The following is a 25,803-nucleotide window of genomic DNA, read 5'->3' on the forward strand; positions in this document are numbered from 1 at the left end:
CCAGTGTCCACGATGATGTCTTCAAATGTCTTTACCCCAAAAAATAAATATCCACATCGGAGAAGCTGCAACCAGAAAATTATCATTTGTTCTAAAAAAAACAACAAAAAAAACAAAGTCTAAACAATTATTTAAAAAGTTGTAGATACATTTTCTGTCAATTTACTACTCATTTAATTGACTAAAGAGCTAAATAAACCAACTAAAAACCTATTGGGTTAGGTGAAAAAATTAAATGTTGAATTTTACAAGAGTAATGTGAGTCAAGGACTGCAGCAAGTGTCCAGACAGCACTACAGTACAATAGAAGTGCCCATCAAAAGCAGGAGACCACACGGTGCGACTCAGACAGCAGGGTTCATACACAGATTAGACAAACTATGCAGACAGTCGAATCAGTTACAGCCGGTCAGCCATCCATTCACAGGCTATCTTCACTGATGACCAGATTATAGCGAGCAGGACACTGTGAAAGGCACAGGAGTGGCTTGATGAAGGTCAGCACTCTGAAATGCTGACACAAAGACAGGGGGAAAAGGACCGCACAGAGTGATTCACGGCTCACATTTCTGGAGAGAAATCACAGCTAAGTCGGGCGGAGCAGCCAATTGCTCAAAAACTCAACTCAACTATTCTGCTATATCGGGACTGTGTGGGAGTAATTTGATCACATTTTACCGTTTCTGGCAACATAAACAAACAACATACCAACCATCATCAGATTTTGATTCAGATGTACCAAAATTCAAATCATTGCACATCATCGTGTATTACAAACAAGTACTACAAACAATCAAACGACTCAATGTGCCAATCAATTGACATACATGCAACTGTTTCAAAACTAGTATGGCGCTTGCAATTATCAGATTTCATATGAGAGTCTAGTGCTTTACAGGCCATTCACAATGCCTATCACTGTCCCAGCTTTGGAGTCCATATGTGTGGACGGCCCAGAACTCTGAGGACTCACCTGCTAGCTTGCCACCCAAGTGAGATCACGCTATATTGGTTCTGTTTGAATGACTGCAGTGTGAACCATGGGAGAACGGTCCATTGAATTTTGTTTTGTGGGGAAAAGAAAGGTTTGACAGTTTAGAAAGGTGTGGTGTGCAAATATTTGGAACATCTCAGAGCAGCCTGAGCGTGGTCACTGTCACAGGAGGGTTGCACTTTTTATTTAGAGAAAAGTGTTTCATTGTTAAAAGAAGACCTCAGCATATTAATTGCAGGAGGTAAAGAAAAAATAAACAACGGGTTTTCACAAAAACAAACTAAAAAAGAATTGAAATGCTCAAAAGCCGGTTACCCAGGTGGTCGTTTCAGATTCAGTTCTATTGAATGTGTCCAATAATGTTGAATTATGTAGCTAAATGTGTGTGCCATGCAGGACAACTGAGATGAATAATTTAACTTGAGTAATGCAAGTGTTTGTATGCATGTGTTTAATAAGTTTCACTTTGCTTCACATCTTCATTTAAAAAGGGCTGTGACACCTCCCTAAAGAAAGCGTGTATACTTTCTCAGCTCCTCGAGTATCCAAAAGCGTGGGAAATGTCAGTGCCTTCATGCAGCCCTGTGGCAGGTGGGAGCACATCGCTATCCAGTATGCTCTGAACGTAAAGCACAACACTACACAACACTATACACCCCCAGCTTGAACTCAAGAGGTATTTAGATCAGGCTTAAGTTCACCAATCATGTGCAATGTCAAAATGCAAAGACCAATTTGACAATTTGACGACTACTGACTATAGAAAAGCTTTATTTAGATAGTCAGAAGGTTATCACAATATTTTTTTTTATGTATCGCATTTCCCAATAATATATTAAAAAGGCATCGCTAGATAGATTCCAATCAAAGCAGCGTATCTTTTAATAAAATAATCCCATTTTTTGGGTGCCATAGTTATGAGTCTCGATTGAACTCGAGGGTAAACAAAACTGTTTGGCTGATCTGCGCGTTTTGGAGCTAGCTGACTGGATCTGTGTGCTCCCTGGAATGGGACTGCTTCTCAGAATAGCCAATGGCAGAGGCCTTCCTCCCCTCTGTGTTATTTGGAGCTGAAGGCCAATGGAATCCAACCTCCTGCAGTGTACTGTGGTGTGGTCCTTACTTCAGGACACAGAGAAAGGCTTCAAGTCCTGTGGACAAAATCAGCCATCTAGCAATCATTTACTAATGCCAGCAGTCTGCATGTGCTCAACAAATTGGGTCAAATGCAGCAAGGTAATATCATGGGATGACTCTTTGTTGCAAGCAAAGAAAGTTTAATGACTTAAAACATGAACATACCACAGCAGATACTAGGGCTGGGGCTGCAGCCAACTATAATTGTATTATTATAGTGAACATTGTGATAACAATTTCCCACAATCACAATTTCTGTCTTCAAATGTCTTGTATTTCCAACTAACGCTGTAAAAACCAAAGATATTTAGTTTGCCGTCACATAGAACAAATAAAACCTCAAAGCTCACAACTGAGAAGTTGCAACGAGAGAATGGTGGCCACTTCAAATATCACTAAATTGATTATCAAAATAGATTTGACTAATAAACTTATCTAATGCTTATCCACTATTACCCACTATTCAAAAAGCAACAAAATAATAATTACAACCCCATTTTCATGATAGTCAATGTCTCGCTGCTTCTCTTACATGGTAGAGAAAAAAAGCAATTATTTTCTGGTTTTTCAGAGATAACGTAAGACAAAAATAGAAAACTATATACACTTTATATAGTATATAGTTATATATACTATATACACAGTCATACACCAAACCAAACTAAATCTCACTTCAACTTCACTCCAGTGTGTTTCAATATATTGCATCAGTAATGGAAGAAGAGAAATAAAAAGTTAAAAAAAAAAATTCAAAAGATCAATTAGATTCTTGTGCTTTCAAACCCAATATTCTACATTTGGCTATCCAAAAACAGAGGGAAACAGTTAAAAGGTAAACAGTAAAAAAGTTTGTCAAGCAGCATGATACTGTCAGGAGAGCCTCACTTTCTTTACAACACTTATCTACAGAGACCAACATTAGTAAAGGCAGCTGCTCCTCCAGGGCAGCAAGCTTATCTAAAGTGAAACACTGACTGCTAATGAATGAGGGAGTGAGGTAGTTTAAAATAAATTTACTGTTACTGAGACACAGAGGAGATTCATTTACTTACATTTAATGGTGCTTAATAAAGAGCACATACAAATCTGCATTGCTGATGTTAAGAGACTTAGTATTTTAATAAGGTGCTTGTTTCACATATCTATGTTTCCTGTGGTGGTTGCTGTTAGTGATCCTGCTTTGGCTATTTTTCATTTTAAGCACAGTGGGTTTCCTGTTTCCCCATTGTACCAACCTTTAAAATGTGTGCTGCCTGGGTGCCTAGGTCGCTCATCTGGTAGAGCAGGCGCCCATATATTTAGGGGTGTACTCCTTGATGCAGCGACCGCGGGTTCGACTCCGCCCTGCGGCCCTTTGCTGCATGTCATTCCCCCTCTCTATCCCCTTTCATGTCTTCGTCTGTCCTGTATAAATAAAGGCCTAAAATCCCCAAAAAGATAATACTTAAAAAAATAATAATAATGTGTGCTGCCTGTGAAATTGTATTTTCAGCTAATAGTAATTCCTCATTTTACTGATAGGAGAACACTGTTTTGTTATTTAAATTTGACAAGCTACTCAACCCTGTTACTCACATGCATCATTGTAGTACTTACAAATGTGCAGAGATAATCACAGAACAGTGACAGGTTGTCTCAACAGGTTGCATTTCTGCTAAACAACTAAAACTATGAGACAAAAGAAGAACAGCAAAAAAAACAACAGAAAAAACTAAGCACAATCCAAACATTGAATAAGCTGAGGTGATGTCAAGGTGTGGTTGATGGAAAACAGTTGGTTTTGAAATATGAATAGTAAAGACAACCAACACTTGAGCCGCTATTAAGACCATCTGACTCGGTAGTAGCAGGAACAGGAACCGTATCATGTCACCCTGGTTGTCACATAACGGACAGGGACAGACAACTCAAATTGAAAGTGAATACGAATGTCCTCGGTGTATCCAGGCATGTTCTCAAAAATAGATGGTAAAAAAAAAACCCGGCACATTCAAATAGTGACAGATGTCGCGATGATTCATAATTAAGAAACATATGCATAAAAACTTAATAATTAACTGTTCTGCTTTCAGCTCACACATTAGTTTAATATTGTTTTAAATGGAATTCTGTCTTAATTAACCAGTTGAGTTAGAAACTGTAGTAACAGGGGAAACGCATGCGAGAAGAGTCCCTCGATGGATATATATGCGTCTCAGACCAGGGCCAACACATGTGCGACAGACTGAGAAAGGCCAACAAATGAAGCAAACAATATATAAAAAGAGCAAAAAACGAAAAAGTACAGCAGATGTGTGGCTCTAATTAACGCGTCTGTAGACAAAACCACAGGAAACCCTGTGGCTGTAATTCAAACTCGCTAAAGAAAGTTGCCACACACCCACAACACCTGCTCAAACAGCATATGCATCTTGCTGATAGTTGTTGATACAGACATAGCTGCTTTGGGCAAGTCCAGATCACCTTACTCAACAGGCCTGCAGTGCAGGGTGTGGTGGGTGAGAAAAGCAATACCACAACTAAAATGTCCTGCTGTTAATGTTCTATATCTTGATCGCTATCTCCTGCAACAGCTGGATGCCCATTCTGGCTCCCGGAAATACAGTGTGGCTTCTCCTGGTCACGTTTTAATTGGAAATTTAAGCTAGGACTATCTTTATCAGTACAGTAGGAGACGTTTTAGGGTCGGTGTAGATCTCACTTGACGATACAAGACATAGATACAAGAATCAACACTGCCTGATAGAAAGCTCCCATGTCCACGTCCAAGAGAGAGAGAGAGAGAGAGATAAAAGAGGACATAAAAAGTAGACAATACAAGCTACAAAATAGAAAGTTGAAGCATACACAATTTGTATTTAACAGTATAGTCGGTTCCTTTTGAAGACAGTTTCAAGCGACTTAAGTTGGTACCAATACCGCAGGGACCCTGGGAAATCCCAGCTATGCCATTCACTGGAGACAGCTGCCACATGCAGAGCAGAGCCTACGTGGCTTCCTGCTCTGCATGGAGCAAAAACCCCATGATCTGGCCTTGTGGGACCTTCCATTAAGTTCATCCAACAAAACAGACTTCATAAACAACCTTAAAAACTCAAGTTCCTTTTCTTTAGTTTAGAGCTTCCTGATATACTGGCCTTTTTAAACAACAAAAGCAAAAGATCAAAAGTAAAGTTCCTGAGCACCAACACAGATGCCTATCCACTGGCATACATATGACAGAGTTTAACAATTCAACTCAAGGCATAATCCCCACTATGCTTTTAACAGTTCTTTCTTGTGTAACAGTCAAACCAAATATTAACATTTGAAACATAATTCAGCGTATGAAAAATGAGTCGGTGTCTCAGCTGTCATTTTTTTTTATTTTTTTTTTTTTACCTTATACATAAACAAAACCAAGAGTTTACAGCGCCCATGCTTGAGGCTCAGCTGAAGCACAGCTGAGGCTGAAGGGAATGCCATTATTCTTGCAGGTATTTGTTCTTAAAGTGCTCATATTATGCCAATTTTCATCACTTCTGTTCCTATCTTTATTGGGAGTCACACATGCGCAGTAAGTACTAATAGCTAGTCTGAGGGCGTTCCATGCTAGCAGCTAGGCGAATATTACAACGTGTGTTACAACGTGTGTTACAAAGTGACGCACGTTCGTCATGAAGTAAAGGCTGGACTATAATAGAGCGGTTTGGAGTAGTTTGTGAACAGTGTTTTCTCTGGAAGATGGTAAGTCCCTTTGGGGTGGACTTTGGGCTTTTTCACTTTGTACACCTAAAATGTGCACAAAAAGATATATAACACAATAAAGGAAATGGGAAAAGCCAAAAAGCACAATATGAGACAAATCTTGGAAGTAAAGACAATATGTCTTTTATCGTATAGGTATAACTGCAACATGTAAAATTATACAGACTATATGTGGAGATGTAATCAGGGATGATACAAAACATCTTAATGTCAAAGGAGGTGTAACACACAGACTCCCTCTGCCTCGCAACAAAGATTTGACTGGATATTTTTTAAGCCCGTGGCTGTGTTAACTAAAGGAACCTCCTGCTGCGGTCTCTCAGCTCATCTTTTGAACCTACTTTTTAACTACTGTATAAACAGCACTAATTAAAACTAAATCACTGTAACACACCCTTTGTCTCAAAAAGCTGGTCAACACAGCAGCTAGCTTTGATCCAAGATTAAAACCAAGAAAGGAAAAGGGACAAGCTGACACTCCCCTGTCATTGTGCCATCTACCCTTATTTCTATTTTAGTCTGATATTTCACAACATTTGTCCTCACTACCTCGTCTATCTACAATTGTTTTCTAACAGACTAGAGGTTGATATTTTTAACTCCCTATCTTTCTATCGCTCATGACATTAAGGAAACAATGTTGGCACCACTGTAACTCAGTTTAAATGCAGCTATGTGGGTTCATCTATTTTTTTGTATGTGGGATTTTATTTTTTACATTTTGAGACAATTCATTTTTTTCATATCTACAATTTACAAAAAACTAGGGAGTGACATAAGCTCTATATGTAATTAAAAATAATTAAATTAAATCTGGTATATGTAGATCTATATAATAAATAATCTATAATATATCTACATTTTAATATCAAATCAAATGTAAAGGTTGAACAATTATGTGACTGTGTCCTGATTAGCTATAATCTCTTGATGTTTGAACTTTAATACTGCCAGTGACAAAACATGGAGAGATTAGTCATTTAGAGTGATTTAGTCTTTTCAAACATTGTCCTGGGTTCGTTCGCAAAGCATCTTACTTGACATAAGAGTTAAAAGTAGTGTTACTGTTACAGCTCCTAACGGTCAACCTAATTTGCTGCAAAAGAGGAAGAAATTACTAATGTCATAGTTAAAGAGCACTGATGTTTTGGAACTGCTTCAACTTTCAACTTGCTCTTTTATAAAGTTATAAATGCAAACATACAGTACCTCCCACTTAAGACAACAAAACCCCCAATGGGCAAAAGTAGGCGTAAACAAGTGATTTATGGTAAATTACCACCGGTCAAACGCTCAGAACTCCTTCACTGGCCACTATGGATGAGACAGATATAGGCTATTTACTTAATTTGTTATACATTTTAAGACAAACAAATTTCAGTATATTAAAATCCTATACCAAATGATTTATTAATCTGAATATTAGATATTAATTACATGACATAATAAAAAATCTAATTTTACTTAATTTAAATCACTCCATAAACTGTAACTGAAGAATGTATTTTTCCTATTGTCTGTCTAATTATTGCACACACACATATGATATATCTTCATCTAAAAATGTGACCTAAAAATAGGCTCATTGGCGTCGGCCTTTTTAAGGTACCCATCTTCTGCGATTGGTGGAGCCGTGGCACGCAAACCTTTGTATCTGTGGCCGTGCGGAAACGAATGAAGTACGTCTGACAAAAGGACAAATACATCTTACATTATCACAAGTGTCTTAAGTTCAGTCTTAAATTCAAACATGGCATCATTAAAAAAAGAAGATATTCTGCTAATTTGTTTATTGGCGGGTGACTTTACGTTAATTTGACGGATTTTAAAATTCAGCAGAACTGACAAAGGTTCATTAACTGTTGTGTAAAAGTGAACGTTTCACTGTGCTGACAAAACATGAAATAAAAGTAGTCAAGTAGCTTCAATTTTGATTTGACACTTTGATAAAACAGCACAAACAACAACAACTTCTTACGGGAGAGGGGTGAGAGATGACCTTTGACATTTGTGTGTTCTGTGGCTCAACCAAACCCAACCTGTATGACGGGCCTAATACGTACAATACTCACCCGCCTGCGACAGAAACTCTGAGCAATGATGTTGATGCTAAATATCTTGAGTACTTTCTGAGGGGGTTCCTTGGCAACGTCCTTGGGGTCTGCCCGGTCGAGTGGCTGGTTCTCCAGCGGGACGTGGGACGAAGTTTTCTCTTTCCCAAAGGCAACATTTGGCATCTTTCTCCGAGCACCAGACGAGAAACGGGGAAAAGGGCAATGCCTCAGCATTGCAAAACAGGCCGTCTACTGGATCATATCCCAGAAGGAGCTCCCAAACCTGGCTGACTATTGTAGCGAGCAGATAACTTTTCTTACATGAATGTAGTACCTTCCTTTGACTTCACAACCATTGTACAGGCGTCTCAATACTGAGCTCGCTGAGCCTCTTCACCTACCTACTCAGAACTCATCTCCCTGCTGACTGGCACCCTTAAAAATATCTCTGGGGTGTGAGGTCACTGTTGCGCCCAAGCCAGGCGGAGCAGCTGCCGTCAGGGCCTGAAAAGAGGATGGACCAACTCAGCCTCTCCCCCTCAGACAGGCACTGTGGAATCTGCTCTCATGACCCCTCGGTTGGTGGAATGTGTACCAGCAGCCGTCCAACGCAGCCCACGTGTCCAGGGGAGCTTCCTCATTGTGGTCATTCTCTGACCCCCACTCTTGTCCTCCCAACTTAGTGGGCTACATCATTACTGAGCCCAGTTATCTTTACGGCATGAAAGCTGTCAGCATACAGCAGATTACTATATCTTCGTCTAAATCAACTGAAAGGTTGAAGCTGGGATATGTTATATTCTAACCTTCTCTGACACTTCCATGAACCAAGGTGTTCAGGAATGTCAGTTACTCTGTCTATGTCAGCAAAGAGACTGAGGATATTTCAGGAGACGATCGCATAGTAGTTAGTTATGATACAATGTTAGTATGTGTGACACATGCACCTAAACAAGGATTCACTTGACCAAGTGTCAGGATGGATGGACTTTTAAGTATATTAAAGTGTGTTCACATGCAGCTGCAAAGAGAGAAGAGTCCTTTCCATTTAACCCTTGCTACACAAAGAGGCACTAATGCGGTGAAGGTAAAAAGGTGTATAGGCGCAACAAGTGGTACAACACCAGGGAGTTGAGAAAAGTGATATATGCGGTTTATATGTCAATTCCCACAGGAAATGAACATGCAGCAGAAAACGGTTGACAATCTGTGATGAATATGTATATATCTACAGAAGTGGCAAGAGACCGCCTTCTCTGTGTGCATTTAAATGTCTGAACACATGGTAACAGAAAGACCTACAGGGCTTAACCCCTCTTCTATTCTCACATCCACCATTGTCTGAGGAGGATTACAGAGCCAAAGCATCTATCAGAGTAGACTGAGGCTCTGACACACCAGGCCATTGGACGCCATTGAGTGTTTGTGGAGGACCAACGCCCATCGTTTTTACAGTATGTATAGCACAATTGGAGCAAGTTGGCGCCTTATTGGCAGCTATTCAGCCAATTGAGCAAGTTCTTCGCAAGCAAAACACCACATTATGCCAACAAGTGTGCCAAACAAGACAAAAGTATATACATTTTTAGGTGCAGCTTTTAAATAAATCATATCCACAATTTGTGTATGAGAGCTACAATTTGTAGTCTGGTAGTGTGATGATGTACTAAAATGGTGATAAAACATAAATTAACATAAATTATATATAAAAATGTATCAATGCTTATCTGTGAGTCCTGGAGATCACATCAAAGTAGGAAACGCATGCTTGAGTTTGTCCATAGTGCTGGCTTCAATAAAAGGGAATGGGAGACTGAGCGATTATTCGTAGGACGGAAATGTAACGTGACCATTCTTTACTACAAGAGCAGAATATAATAAAATAACCAATGAGGTACTTGTGGATGGCTGCTCGTCTCGGACTTGTCCCAGGCTTTGTAGAGGTTACTTGAGCTTTCGGACTAATCTTAGGTCATAAAGCTATGTGACGGACACACTGTTCCAGTCTGCTTCAACATGATTAGCCCAAAGTAACTCGTTGCAAGCCATGCAAGCAAATTTACCATTGGAGCCTTTGCAATGCTTGCAAGAACATTTGCCTTAAACATTATCTATTATGCCATTTTCCATCAAATGATCCACAAAATAACATGTAAAAGGCATTTCAAAAAATTGACTGCATTTCTGTTTGCTTTCACATGACCAAGAAACCCAAACTTAAGATATTCCTCTGGTGGAAAAAGGGGATAAAGTTCCTGGAGTTCCTAAAGTTGCCACAATTAGGGGCTCTAATGTTGTGCATTGTTAAGCTTATGTTACCTCCTCCTATGACGAGGCTGACACTGTTGTGAGTATCTTAGAAGATCTGGACTATGACGCTATAAGGGTGGATAGAAACATGCAGCTGCATTGAGTTTTACAGTAATCAAGATCACCCAAACAGAGGATCAATACCAGGAATAAAACAACTAATAATTTAGCAAAAGCTAGGTAGTCTTACCAGACCTATATCTAGGCTACACCACAGATTACATTCTGGGATGGGAGAAAAAAAATGCTCTGGGATGTTTGCATTTCTTTAAACCAACCACAATTATCTTGGGCGGCACCAAGTTCCGGATGCAGCGATGGTGCTTCTGCAAAATGGTCTCGGGAAGGAACTTGTTTTGGTGGAACATTTGCATCCCGCAAAAGAAAACGCCACATAAATTATTAAATTAAGTTAACTGTTCACACAATACAGTAACGTGAGCTATTTAAATTAGCTGGATACATGGTAAACGTAACTTGCTCTAAGAAGTGTCTATCGCTGTGTGTACTACTTCCATAGGAATCCCCGCCAAACGTCCCAGTTAGATAGTAAATGCCGTGGATATATTCTTTTAAATCTTTACAATCATTTACTGAAAGAACCAAGCAGACCTGCTTAATTGCACGACTCCGATTTTGGTCAAAACTTGCCATTTTCAGTGTGTAACGTTAGCTTGCTAGCTCCGAGGTTGTTCTTGTCGTTTCCCGTAGCAAAGGGATTTTGACACACGGATAGCAGCAGGGGAGGGGCAAAGCTGGTCCGGCTTATAAGGCAATGTACTTGATCCAGACTATTACAGGGGTAAATGTCTGCTGTCCATTTGTCTGCTTTCTTTTAATGTTTCTCTGCCTGTTCATTGAGTTTGCAATCCCTGGAGTGTCAGAGGTCAAGAATGTGTGGCTTCTAGTAACTCAGCACACTTAGAAATCACCTCCAACAGCGCAACTGAGACGAAGGGGTATGGCTGCAGATGTAGACCTTGTGGAAGGGGGGGGGGGAGACACTGTAGGCCTTGCATGTGTAGTATACAGTTATTAACATTGAATCAAAATAAAAAAAATAATAATAAGAAATAGCAACATTGCCATCATGGTAACTAATGTTGCCGACCAAACCTGGAAGAAGCGTTCTTTGTTGAGGCAACAAATCAAATAAAGGAACCACGTTCTCTCTAATCCTTTGAAAAATGGACAAAAACTGCATTTAGATTAAAGTGACAAGTACAGCAGACTGTTGTGTTTGCATACTGGTTCAATCATTTAGCTTCTCATAGAAAATGTTTGTAGTTCAAACAGTGTTCGACTCAGGCTATAAAACAGGCAAAACATAGCAAGTTGCAGTTTTTACTAGTATCAGTAAAATGTTTACAGCTGCATATTAACTGCACTGAAATTCTTCAACACTATTCCTCCTGGTTCACTGCTGCCAATATCATTTATAGCCCATCACTGCAGCTCTGGAGAGCGCGAGATCACTTTGTGATTAGAAAATCTCTCTCAATAAGATGAAATATCGCTAGATACTCCTACTGCACCCTGATGACAGGCAGTGATCAGCCTTTTCATTTAAGTAAGGGATAATACCATTGAGGTGCATGTTCTGCAATCCGTTATGAATGATGCTGTGTGCCACCTAACATGCAGTGGGGCATGGTTTATTACATTGAAATATTGATATAGTAGACACATGTATAAGTGAAGGTTTCTAGCATGAAATTTGTTATTCACACCTACACTGTCTCTACATCAGCAAGCAATGAAGCTACAACCTCTGCCAAACACCAGAAGCATTACTAGAGAAAGTAAACACATGAATTCTCACTCGTTTTCACGCACTGCTGGACAATCTCCATGTGAGTCAGGCGTTCATTGCCGGGTAAAGCCTGTAGTGCAGTCTGAGCACAACTGCAACAAGCATTGTTGGATTAATGTATGTACGTGACTCTCAGACCACTGCCTCCCTCTGGTGTCAAAGACTGGGACAACAATGCTGCACTGCCAACTCCCCAATACAACAAAATCCTGTCAGATGCAGGTTTTTACAAGACATTTAAGAGTCAAACTGTGCTTGGAACCTTATAAACACACAATCAAGAGTGTTTTTCTTAAGAACATTAAGTTTGTAATGCAAATTAGAGCTGCAAAATATAATAACTCCAATAACAATTTCAGCATCCACAATTAAACTTAATCAGCCCCCTAACCAGCTTAACCAGTCTCTGCTTCCCAAACGTGATTGCCACTGCAGTCAAAAGATTTGTCACTGCACAGACAACCTGCAAGTATAATGTAACTGTATGCTCTATGAACGGGAAAATCCTTTTGGTCCATGTTTCTTTGTCGTTGCCTTCTAAAGCAGAAAAAGCTGCTGACAAAAAAATCACGCTGAGCTTGCAGGAGTGGTGGGCACACACACATGTAACAACAAAACAGCTCTCTTTTACTACACATGCAGATCCTCGCTAATTTGGAGAGGTGGTTTGTGTTTGAAATATTTTTTGGAGCAAAGCCTACCCAAGACAATTATAAGTTTGAACAACTTGCGGTGATTTTGACATCAAGTAGCACAACACTTGCTAGCACAAAAAGCTGGTTTAAAAAATTCTCAGGCAGCGCAGAAGACAATCAGCAGCAGGGTTGGACGACTCATGAAATGCATGTGACAGCAAGTGGGAAGCCAGTGAGGGATTATTGCCTAAGGTTTGAGTAAAAAAGATGACAGGCAAGGAGAGACTGCAACTGCCAATTCAAAGGGCCTGTGGAAGTAAGTGTGTGTGTGTATATATATATATATATATATATATATATATTTTTTAGGGCTGTCAATGGATTAACAAATGTAATCTAATTAATTGCATACTCTTGTGATTAATTAATCGAAATTAATCGTATACATAAATAACAGGGCCTGAACCGATACTTTTTAATAAAGTAAAAAAAGAAAAGAAAAAAAAAGGGTACTAAACAACAGTTGGTGACATTAAAGAACGGCTTGTTAATGGCTATGGCCATATGGTCAAAATTAAATGATTTAATAATAAAGTATATAACAATAACTTATTTCACTAGTAAATTGCTGTTGAACGACAAAAACAACCACCAGATGGGAAAAGGACATTTACAATAACTTCAAATGCACCACGAGGATGTAGTTTACCAGCTTCATTGAATGCACCGTTGTGTTGTTTCTCCGACGGCAGCTGCAGATTGTTTCCAACCGGTGTTGAATCCTCTACAGTGTATATCTACAGTAAAACACAGTCAAACTTTACACCGTTTAGCGTTAGCTGTCAGCATCTTAACCGTTTTTAATCCAGCTACTAGCTAGCGGTAGGCTAACGTTAGCTGCTGTCGAGTATAGTGTTAACTAGCGTCAAGCGTTATTTTGACAGCCCATATATATATATATATATATATATATATATATATATATATATATATACATATATATATATATATATATATATATATATATATACATCACATACATACATACATACATACATACATACATACATACACACACATATACATACACACACACACAAAAGTTGACTAAAAAGAAGAATGAAAAGATCATCTTTTAGAAATTGATCTTAATGTCTTAATTAAAAAAAATTAGGAAAAATCCAACCTTTAAGGACACCAATTTTCTTTGTGAATGAATAATGTATCATAAATAAATAAATGTTCTTCCTTAAAATACAGGGGGCATAAGTAAGTACACCCCTATGTTAAATTCCCATAGAGGCAGGCAGATTTTTATTTTTAAAGGCCAGTTATTTCCCTTGGCCTTTGGAATTAAAATAGCCCCACATCATCACATACCCTTCACCATACCTAGAGATTGGCATGGGGTACTTTCCATAAAATCATCTCTCAATTTCTCTCAACTTATTGTTATAGTTATTACATACATTATTATTAAATCATTTAATTTTGACCATATGGCCTTAGCAATAAACAAGCCATTCTTTAATGTCGCCAACTGTTGTTTAGTACCTTTCTTTTTTTTTTTTTACTTTATTAAAAAGTATCGGTTCAGGCACCGTTAATATGTATGCGATTAATTACTTACAGAGTATGTAATTAATTCGATTACATTTTTATATCAATTGACAGCCCTAATATATATTAGTATATAATGAGACTCAAACTAGTTTCATGTGGGAGGATGAGAACACTAGTCCTTTGAGGTTCATCTCTGCCTGTGTGACAAGGCCAGTGTGTGGGAGACGCCTGCTACAATAAGCAGGCTGCTTTTCCTTTGGAAAAACATTTAATTAGTGGCAATGGAGAGAGAGAGAGAGAGAGAGAGAGAGAGAGAGAGAGAGAGAGAGAGAGAGAGAGTGTGTGAGTGAGTGTGAGTGAGTGAGTGAGTGAGTGTAGAACTGATTGCACTTCAAATTGTCCAAGTTTGCAACAGTAAAAACCATTTGGCTGACAAGTTATTACTCATCCCTACCTCAAACAGTAATACATGAAAACTGTTCAAATATTGAACAGCCTGCAGTACAGTGTACATTACTGTGCAGTGGTATAAGTCTGTAGGTGTAGTTTACAGTCCTATGGTTCAGAGGCATATTGCTCAATGCAATGAAGCTTGGATGAAGCAACAGAGTGGGAACACCAGAGGGAAAAATATTTCAAACTTGTAGAAGTCACCCTGTTTCCAAAGCCATTAACCAATACGCACTTCCCTGAGCAGCTGACCTCTCTTTTCTTTTTTGTTAAATATTTTTTTGGGGCATGTTAGGCCTTTATTTTTTATAGGACAGCTGAAGACATGAAAGGGGAGAGAGGGGGAATGACATACAGCAAAGGGCCGCAGGTCGTCGTTGAACCCGTGGCCGCTGTGTCAAGGAGTACACCTCTATATATGGACACATGCTCTACCAACTGAGCTACCCAGGCACCCTGCAAATCTGTATAATGCTCTGAGCCATGTGAAAAATGTGGTCCCTCAATTCCAGATTTAAAAGCTGTTAAAGTAAAACAGTAAAGCGCATTCAATATCTACACTTGGACAAAATAACAAACTGCACCCTAAAAAATATCAACATCTGTCACTTCTGATTGCACATCATTCATGCAGAGTTATGGAAATGGAGAATACTGGAAAACAATGTTCAAATTCCTCATTTTTCTACAGTCTAACAAATGAAAGTAGCTTAGATGTTAGTTTCAAGCTTGTCTGTCATTTTGTCTGTGAAGCTGAGCAGTATAAAGAGTTTCAAATCCAAGTCGTTACATTAGTAGTAACTGGAGCGTTTGATTTAATGTCTGCGCTTGCTAATATCAAAACTTTAGATACTGTACTAAACTAAATGTTCTCCACTGTTCATTAAATCATAGTATGTGGTGTAACGAATACCTAAAATTCAGACACACATTAGGATATCAACACCTGCCATTCCCTCCTTTGAAGGAAGAAAATTATGTGTTATTTTGGTAATTTTACGCGCAACAGTGGGGAAACTCAAAAGTGTCCAGAATGTGCTCGCTGCTCTGCCTGCATCGGCACACACTTTGAGAACCACTGGGTTAACATAACACTATATATTCGGTCATTTGACGCATGAAAATGTCAAACGATGTATTCCCTTTTTAGTGTCCTTAAATAGAAAGGCATCTGCTCGAAATTAAGTTTTGACTCAACTCCGGAATATCTTTGCACATTAGGCCTGCAGGGACATTAATGCAAGGCTTGAATACTGATTCATGAAGCTCTTAAAGAATTTTAAAAAGGTTAAATGATGAGCAGGACCCCAAGTATCACCCCGTTGGCACGAGGTCAAAAGACAAGAGTGTCAAGTAAGAAGAGGAGGTGAAGCGTCTAATTCTGGTGACCAAAGCCTACAGCACCTGGAGCCTAGGAACACAATCTGCCCTAAAGTCTGGCCTTCAAGGAAGTGTGAAGACACGCACAGAAAGTGTACAAAGAAGTTTTTGTAGTGTACTGCTACTTTACACATGTAGTTTTGTGTTTGCACAATTCTGCCACACATACAGTGCTTGCAGATATCTCCTCACCCCCAAATGGACTGACACATTCTTGATCCAAACATGGGTACTGATCCTCTACTACAACTCTGTTGCCATTTGTTTGGCATATGGATACTGCAGCTGTCAAAATGCACATGATATATCATACAGGACCTTTAAATGTGTAACTTATATGAAGGTAATCTATCTTCTGCTACTACTACCAATAGTACTACTACTACTACTGTCAAGCACTTAGTAACCCTGGTTTTGAAAAGTATAAAAAAGGTAAATAAATACATAATAAGTTTGACTTCATTACCAAACTAATAACTGATGGTTTCATATTCAGGTGTAATAATTGTCCTGTGAATTTTCTACTCGTTTTACCAGCTAATTGGACTCATGATTCTGAATATCCAGGCGTGTGTGCAATATAGTGCATGTGGCCATGACAAAACATTTTTTTTGTATTTCACGTATTGGTAACGGTCTGTGAGAGCCATGTGGAGGCAATCCCAGCCAGTTTTTTTTTTTTATTCAGTATTTCGAGTAAAGCCCTTTTAAGTCTACACACTCAGTATTTTGGACTTCTTAAAGCTGCTGTTGCTTTTCTTCAATGTGTCTATGATCATCTGACCAAGGCCAATTAGCTGTCTCTAGAGCTGCAACGATTAGTTGATTAATTAAATATATTATTAGGTTTTGGACTGTTGGGTCAGTCAGAACATTTGAAGATGCCACTTTGGCTTGTGATGTGCTCTTTTCACCATTTTCTCTTCTTTCTTTTTATAGACCAGATGATTAATTGAGAACATAATCTGCAGAGTAACCAATAATTAATCGGTTGTTTTAAGCTTTTAACATTTTAACCTGTTTTATTCTGTCCAGCACATTATTGTTGAACCTATTTCTGCTTAGCTTGAACCTTTTCTGTTTTTTTCATTCTGTGCAGCACTTACTGTAATTGTGTGTTTTTTTTGGAAAGTGCAAAATAAGTAGCCTCAAAAGTCAGTAATTTGTACACACTGTAGTCAAGTATACGTAAAAGAATGCGCTGATGTTTCCTAAGATACCGTTTTTATTTTTGTTTTCTATGCTTGGAAGTGTGTGTCACAATCTCCTATATGGTTTAAGTGGCTAGAAAAAAAAACCAGAATATTTCACCATTACTCACATTCAGAAGTCATCATTCCCACTAAAACACAGTGAGTGTTGATATGTCAGATGAATCTCACTTGAGCTTTCAATAACTGTTGATTTACTCTATCTACACCACTCCAAATTCTAAGCATACAAGACCCACAGCATAACAAATTGTGTACATTCAACATCAAAGCCAGCTGGCCCACTGCAGTGACCCTGACAAACCTGACAGCTGTGTCAGATGGTGAGAGGCACACAGGAGCAAATTCAGACTAACTGCTATATTTAGGCCAATATAAAGCAAGGGCAACATCTCCATCAAAGGCTCAGACACACACACATAACATCACTCTATATTGAGACCCCAGGTATGACATATTATACAGGAAACAACTGTGGCGGTTAAGAGAGACATGCTCTTCAACAGCAATAATTAAATGCCATTGCTGTGCAGCTTCCTATTGTCAGAAGGTTGTGGGAAGAGCGGCGTACTTGTCATGAGACAAATCTGTCACAGCCTTAGTCAAGCATTACTGTCTGTTGAGATGGGTGTATTATCTCTGGTGTCTTCTATGTTGCCTCTGGTGAAGAGATGTATAATAGGCTTTATACAAAGGCATAAAACATTGTTCACTTAAAACCGGACAAATACTGGATTAAGGGGGCTGATGCTGCTGCAGATTTTAATTTACAGTACCAGTCCAAGGTTTGGACACGCTTTCTCATTCACTTGAATGGGAAAACGTGTCCAAACTTTGAACAGGTAGTGTAAATGAACAACACAAATGCACAATATAGTTAGTACTTTAATTAAAACAAATAATTTTACTGGTGGGAGGGTTTTTATTCTCAACAGACTCACACCACCATCTGCTGAAGTGATCCTGGTACTCCAATGGAGTCTACAGGACATCATGATAGCATTACATCTAAATGACCCCAAGGAATTTTTAAAGTTTTATGTGCTTTTTTGGGTCTAATATATATATATATATATATATATATATATATATATATATATATATATATATATATATATATATATATATATATATATATATATATATATATATATAATAAGCCAATACCTAGGGATGTCACCTCTTTGAATTTGTTTTCTTCTCAAACTCTATGCAAACACAATGCAAATCATAAATACCATCCCTAGCTTCTAGAAAATGCCATGGCAACTCCATTTCCTCCTTTAAAATACAGGTGTTGTGAAGGCTACTGAAACACTTTAACAAAACAGTCATGACATCAGTCATCACTGAAACGAGACACCGGCATTAACACCCAAACACAACAGAGCACATTAGTTCTGTTACTGAGGAAAGATCTGACAATCTGTTACACTTGTCTTTTGAAGATCAAGTGCTACTCCCTACTCATCAGTCATGTTGGGCGATCAATCAGTGAGGCATGAACGTGCTTGGAGTTTTAACATGTCCTAAAGGCATTCACATCTATATTCTTCTACACTAATATTTATTGGTGTGAATGCTGAAGGCATCACTTTATTTATTCTGCCAGATTTTTGCACCTTAACGCCTTCCACATTTTTCAACATAGAAACAACATTCAAACATCAAAACGTTCGGCTTGATTCAGAATACTGTGCTACTATTTTTAGTATTCTTAACATTTATAATTTTCGATATATTCAACGTTTAGCGGACATTTTTCCCCCATTAAAGCGGATGGACAGAATGTTCAAAGTTGACACATTTTCATACATTTTCAACTGCTAGCTACTCATTCATACATTCACAGAGAAACTCCATTCAAACTTTAAAACGTTCCCCATCTTTCATACATTCAGCGCTGGTATTGGTTGGTACTTTCAAATCCCATTAGTACTTTTTAAAATAATCAGTCTTCTTTGAGGCTTAAAACTAATGTCTTTCTGCCATTTTTACATTGGTGTGTATGGGATGGAATGTTCGGACTCATAAGGTAGGGCCCAACTGACAGAGTGGAAAGAGGCAGAAGCTACATTTTCTTTACCTTGCGATACCATCCACAGTTTTAACTCATCATACATTACTTTTACATCAAAATGTAGGAAATCTTGTGCCCTTTCTAACAATGCACTCAGGGAGGCAATGTGACTTTCACACGATGCACAGTGAGCTTCCAAGTGAAGCCATGTCCACCAACTGCCGCACTGCCTCCTGTACTAAATCCTACCAGAAATACTAGGAGGAGAAGAGAAACCGGCCCTTTTCAGACAGCTGCTATCCTCGCATGTCTTACACAACACACACCATTCTTGGACAGGATGATCAGCAGGGTGTTATGTCTCTCACAGTATTAAACATTAAGAGATAGGAGTTAGGGTTTTTGAGCTAAGAGCAGGACTATCAAAGGTGCGTCAGAGATTTGTTTCTGTGAGAAGGCCTGAGGTCAGTTATCAGAGTCAGTCAGTTGGTCAGTTAGTCCATCATCACATCATAGCTTAGCTTACAAAAACACCTCTTCTCCTTTTTCCTCCCCTCTTCCTCTCTTCTTTCTCTACTCCTCTCCTTTTCTCTTCCTCTCCTTTCTTCTCCTCTTCCTGTGTTTTTGTCTGTTGGTGTGTGTGTGTGTGTGTGTGTGTGTGTGTGTTACTCCTCTTCCTCTGTTCCTCTCCTACTCGTCTCCTCCGCCTTCCTCTCCTATACTAATGGTAAATTATTCCTTAGGATTATGGTTAATCTTTCATTAACTGAGTTTTATACAACTTTTAATTTCCATTCGCATTTTTTGAAGAACTCTCTGAAACAGGAGTCATCATGGCAACCTGTAACTGCAGTTGGTCATGTGATCTGATCCCTGACATGTTGACCTGTTGCTGTGAAGTGACTATGTGTGACTGTTTGTGTGTGTGTGTGTGTGTGTGTGTGTGTGTGTGTGTGTGTGTGTGTGTGTGTTTTGACAGCAAATTCTGATTTAGTCTTAGTCTTTTGAATAACACACCATTTAGTTTTAGTCTTATTTTAGTCATCTGAAATCTTTTAGTCGACTAAATATCATAAGAGTTTTAGTCTTAGTCTAGTTTTAGTAGACCAAATATTGGCAGATTTTAGTCGACTAAATCTAAAGTGGATTTAGTTGACTAAATGTTTCTCCAGAATGTTTGGTCATTGGAAGTATCCATCAGTCTGTTATGGAATGGTATTAAGGTTTGAATATGCAATACAGACACAGATTTAACGGGTCGTCCTAGACCTAGCTCTGACATTTCTGTTGTTCAGCCAAAGCTGTGTAACTAAGACTGTGCAACTAAACACAACTAAGTATAATGTAAACAACCTTACTGTTGTGAAGACGTCCTCGAAACTGTGCAAAGTTCTGCAAACTCGTCCTCCTGTGTAACTGCTGCTGCGTTTGTTTAGCGGTTGCGCCTGCATTTGCCGCGGCTTTTTAAAATGGCTCTGCTGCTTCCGCATAAATCAACCTACCCTCAAAGATTCGCTCTGATTGGATTTCTTCCCAACTTGTCCCACAAAAAAAAAAGAGTTTCTTCTCCATTCGTCCCTCCCTAACATTTTCGGCTCATTTTTATTTGTTGACTAAAGTGTCTGTTATATTTCAACAGTCTTCGTCATCATATCTGACTTTTTATTTAGTTTTTATTTAGTTTTCGTCCGTGAAAAAGGTCCGTTGAGGAATATTTTTCGTCATAGTCTTCGTCAACGAAATTAACACTGGTGTGTGTACTGAACTGCACTGAAGGCTATGTCATCTAAGTATGGTAATAATCATATGAATAATAGAAATTATGTTGGTGCAGTTGACGCTAAAAAAATTTTTGAATGTGTGTGCACTTGTAAAATAAGTTAACATCGTTATAACATGGTTTAAATTGTTCTTGATTATTAAATATTTAATCATTATATTCCACATCTTTCAAACATTCTGGGTGTTATTCAACTTTTCAAAAGACATTCAGCCTTCTTCAAACACAAGATATTCCACATATTAAAGACATTATTCATATTATAACTTTTCAATGATATTTATACTTAATAAACCCATTCCCACTTTTTCAACTAAAAATTAAAACATGCCACACCTTTCAAACAATCTAGGTATTATTCAACTTTTCTAAGACATTCATACTATTAAACCCATTCCCACTTTCTCAACTATTCTCACTGCTTTACCTTTCTTCTAACACAATTCAAGTCAGCAATCAGTGTAGCGTCAGCCTTTCAACATACAGCATTCACACCGCAATTTCTTCAGAAATTGCATTCGCTAGTTATTATCATCATCATTTCATACTCTGCTGTCACTCTTCTATCACAAACTCCAAAACAACATGATCCTGAAATGCATCACATATTTAAAGAAACTACTTGTGAATTACTTGTGATTACTCAGTTTAAGCTGTGTATGTTTAAGCTTTTATCTTCCTTGACTTTGCAGTGCAGTAACATACTTGTGCCAAAAGAGGGAGCTGCTGCTTTAAATATGAACCATGTGTTGTCAGTGCAGTACACTGTGGGAAGTTATCGCAGCAGTGATGTGATAATAACCAAACACTTTCTTTGAGAAACTTTTGACACTACTGTGCCTGCTGCAGAAGTATAATTAAGGGTCAGTTCACCGACATTACACATTATCTCACTTAACTCCAGTAGTATCTATCCATGCTTTAGGTCTTTGTTTGCCCAAGTTTTGAGGTAGCGGTCTCGGCATTCACCCTAATATGAAGGTGAATTCAATTTTGTTTGTGGAGCTCATAATATTGAAAAATGACCTCAATTATCTTCCAGAAACTGTCTCTGTTAACTAGATGATTCACAGAACTCCCTGTGAACTGTTAATATACATAGGAACTATTTCTTCAGAAGAAGGTTCAGTACTTCCCAAGGAAATCAATCAGCTGTGCTTACCTTCTTGTTGGAAGAGCTTTGGTGTGTACAACCCGAGTCCAGGTTGTTATTGGGGGCTGACACATTGTTCCTGAGAGAGGGAGACCGCAGCCCTTCCTCCCCTTCTCCTTCCTCCTCCTCTTCCTCCTCCCTCCCACTCTCTGCCGAATGTTCAAAGTCATCACTGTCTTGGTCCATCTCTTCCTCGTCCTCATCCTCCTCCTCTTCCTCCTCGCCCTCTTCCCTCTCCTCTTCCTCCCTTCCCTGCTCCTCCCCTCCCTCTGTCCTCTCCTCCGCCTCCTCCTCCTCTTGGTGACTGCTGCTGTTGTTGTTCTCTTCCTCTTCCTCCTCCTCCTCGTCCTCTTCGCCAAGCGGCTGGCCTCGTAGTCGCCTCTGCTCTGCCCCCCACATCCATCGGGCTCCTTTCTCTCCTCCGTTCACTTCGTTTGGTGGGCCCTCCTCGTCGTCCTCCCCTTCCTCGTCTCCCTGAGGGCCGTTGCTGGCTCCTGATTCACTTGGCGCCCATGGTTGTTCTCTCTCGCCATCAACCTGTGATGCCTCAGGCTGGGAAGAGCCAGACAAAAACAAACAATGCCTCAGAAGAAAGGTCTGATGCTAAATTAAATCTGTTGCACTTATACTTGCCTAAAGTTCTCACTTGGTTAACACGGTGCACATCCACAATTACATGACTTGAGCTATGCATCGTCACACCTCAATTTACAACTTGCTAATCAAATTAAAATCTATAGGTTTATATTTCACATCCTTCCATGTGACTACAACATCATTGGTTGAATGTCAGTTGGCCATACCCTTTGCTGCAGCTGCTCTGCCTCCTCTACTACCCGGTTCATGTGCTCATCCTCATCACCCTCCTCTGCTGCCTGCTGGGGTGCCCGAGCCGTGGAGGAGGCGTTACCTCGCACTGCCGGACCCCCCGGCCCCCGACTCCGCCTGCTGCTGCTGCCCCCCGACAGCAGATCCTGGTTCATTTCCAAAAGCCAGCTTGCTACCTCCTGGACCTTCGCTAGGCTGTCTGAGGAGGAGAAGGGCTTGGCATTCTGCAGAGAGACACACAAAAAAAAAAAAAGACACTGACGGTTACAATATGTTAATTGTTTTCTTGTGTCCACACTCAGCTTGTGTTTCTTACGGGAAAAATATCGACTCTCAAACAACCGCTAAAAAAGAAAGAATCTCACAAATGCATGCTAAATTATACGCTAATTTCCTCCAAATGAAAGTGTGAATCATGTTCTTTTGTTGCCTCTGAATTAAGAATAATGGACATTAAACATTTGCTCTTGGAGCCACACTATTGCTGCTCAGCAGCAGACAAGGAAAAAAGGTGGGTGGGATTTTGTTTGGCTTCAGATCACACAGCGTTGGATGCTGTGCCTCACATGCAGACTGATTGGCAGAAAAGAGAGCTACTAGTGTTCCAACTTCCAACAAAACCAATAAACAAAGTCCAATCTGTCAAATACAAAAGCAAAACATGGCTTAAATGTATCAGAAGCAACAATTGTCCTTAAGAGTTTAGTAGTTTACAAGCTTCGGGAAGACATGTTTATCATCTAAATCCGCTGTGTTGCTGGCTGCTATGCATTCACTAGATTATGAAGGCAAACCTACTAAATGAACACATAAGTCACATAGTTTGTTTCTGTAATGTCTCAAACCATACATAGAATTGGAAGATAGGCACCAGAGCTTTATGTACAATGAGACAGCTTCTCCCTCTGACGCTGTGTCACAGATGCAGCAATACAGACAGGAATCAAACTCAAGCAACAGCACTTATCTGTCACCACCAAAAGCATCTTGACGCTCTTGAGCTTAAAGTTTCTTTCAGTCCATATGTCCCTGCACTTACAGGCAACTGATGTGCACGCATGATTGCAAAAAAACTAGGGATGCACCGATTCTGCCTTTTCTCTTCACATATGAATACCTAAACTCGGGGTATTGTGAAGTTATGTGAGGCCATAACAACTCCTGTACACATAACTTCACAACTGAGATGTTCATCCATCAAACCTTTATTCAAGCTTTTGCGAATTTTATAGTTGTTTGTATAATTTATAAAATGGTGTTGCTATAATTTTATAATGAAAGAGACAAAGTAACAGGATTCATTGTGGATTGCGCACATCTGTCCAATACCAGAGTCTTTCAATAAGATTAGTATCAGATTGTTGCATCACACTGCATGCCTGGGCAACAGGCCCTTACTACACAAGAACGAGACATCCCATACCTTTAGCTGACATTTACTGATTATATTCAAATTATGTGTTCTGTATTTTGTATGGTGAGAACTTTCAAAGTTGTCATAAATAAATCAAAAGGTCCTCATGTCCAAGTGTTTACCATGTTGTTTCCTAAATTGGGCTCTAATGTAAAATCTTTTTGTATATATATATTTTTTTTAGCTAATTAAAAAATTAACAGGTTGTTCTACTGGGCACAGCGATTTAATCTGCAGTTGCATCCTCTTAACATGCAAATCTCTCCACAGGGTCAAAGGGCAACTTGAAAAGTCAAATGGCATTACAATATCTTCCAGCCAGGATTTTTTGTGGACCTTTCCTTTTCTGTGTTAAGGGTCTAAGGGTAGAGAGGGTGTCATATGAAGCATACATTGTAAAGCAAATTTGTGATTTGGGGCTATATAAATATAACTGACTTGACTCTCAGACATCTGGCAAAGCTACCAAACAAGACTCTCAGAATCTCAGTTCTCAATTAACTGAAAACATTAACAAATTCACACAGACACAATAAGTCACTGAATTGACTAAATTGTTGCATCTAAAGTCTGATCCGGTTTGTTTGTGGTTAAAAAACTGAAACAGACCGTTGGCTTGCTCTGTTGACATACGCACTGCAAATTCTTCAGTATGATCCTTAATAAAAGGAACAAGTATTATTAGTACTACAATGTATTAGAGCTGCAAAGATTAATCGATTGGTTATCAACTCTTAAATTAATCCCCAACTATTTTGATAATAGATTAGTCAGTTTGAGTAATTTTTTTTTAAGACAAAAGTAAAAATTCTTTGATTCCAGCTTCTTAAATGTGAATATGTTCTCGTTCTTCTCTCCTCTGTGACAGTAAACTGAATATCTTTGAGTTGTGGACAAAACAAGACATTTGAGGACTTCATCTTGGGAAACACTGATCCACATTTTCTGACATTTTATAGACCAAACAACTAATAAGATTAATTATTATTAAGAATAATCGAGAAAATAATCAACAGATTAAATCGACTATGAAAATAATCGTTAGTTGCAGCCCTACAATGTATTATAGGCTGTTCTGAACTGGTTTTAACATCTGTCCTGAGTGATCGGATCACAAGTGGACAGCTCTAGTTAGATTTTCAAGTCATGTTTCTATTTTTCCACAGGCCGTATCTTTGAGTGCAAGACATGCCAAGCATTTACTGGCAGCTCTGTGTTTTTCTAAACAAAAACTGGCTTTTGGAAGACGAAATGTGTATGCATGCATCACAGACATGCATCCATGTCTTTTCAGTTAATCACAGTCAAAATAGC

The 25,803-nt window shown here is 39.0% G+C and overlaps 1 protein-coding gene across 5 annotated transcripts in view; it reads right to left on the bottom strand.

Moving 5' to 3' along the window:
• fbxw7 (F-box and WD repeat domain containing 7) overlaps positions 1-25,803 on the bottom strand; it is a 129,105-nt gene that overhangs the window by 58,435 nt on the left and 44,867 nt on the right. For all 5 annotated transcript variants that reach the window (XM_078262926.1, XM_078262919.1, XM_078262897.1 and 2 more), the window contains 2 exons: positions 23,051-23,299; positions 22,257-22,799 (listed from right to left, as the gene is read on the bottom strand). In XM_078262926.1, the coding sequence (XP_078119052.1) occupies positions 22,257-22,799; positions 23,051-23,230 (723 nt within the window). In that variant the 5' untranslated portion in view covers positions 23,231-23,299. The remainder of the gene's footprint in view (positions 1-22,256; positions 22,800-23,050; positions 23,300-25,803) is intronic.

The sequence above is a fragment of the Sander vitreus genome, chromosome 2 (genome assembly GCF_031162955.1).
Source record: "Sander vitreus isolate 19-12246 chromosome 2, sanVit1, whole genome shotgun sequence".
Lineage (NCBI taxonomy): Eukaryota > Metazoa > Chordata > Actinopteri > Perciformes > Percidae > Sander > Sander vitreus.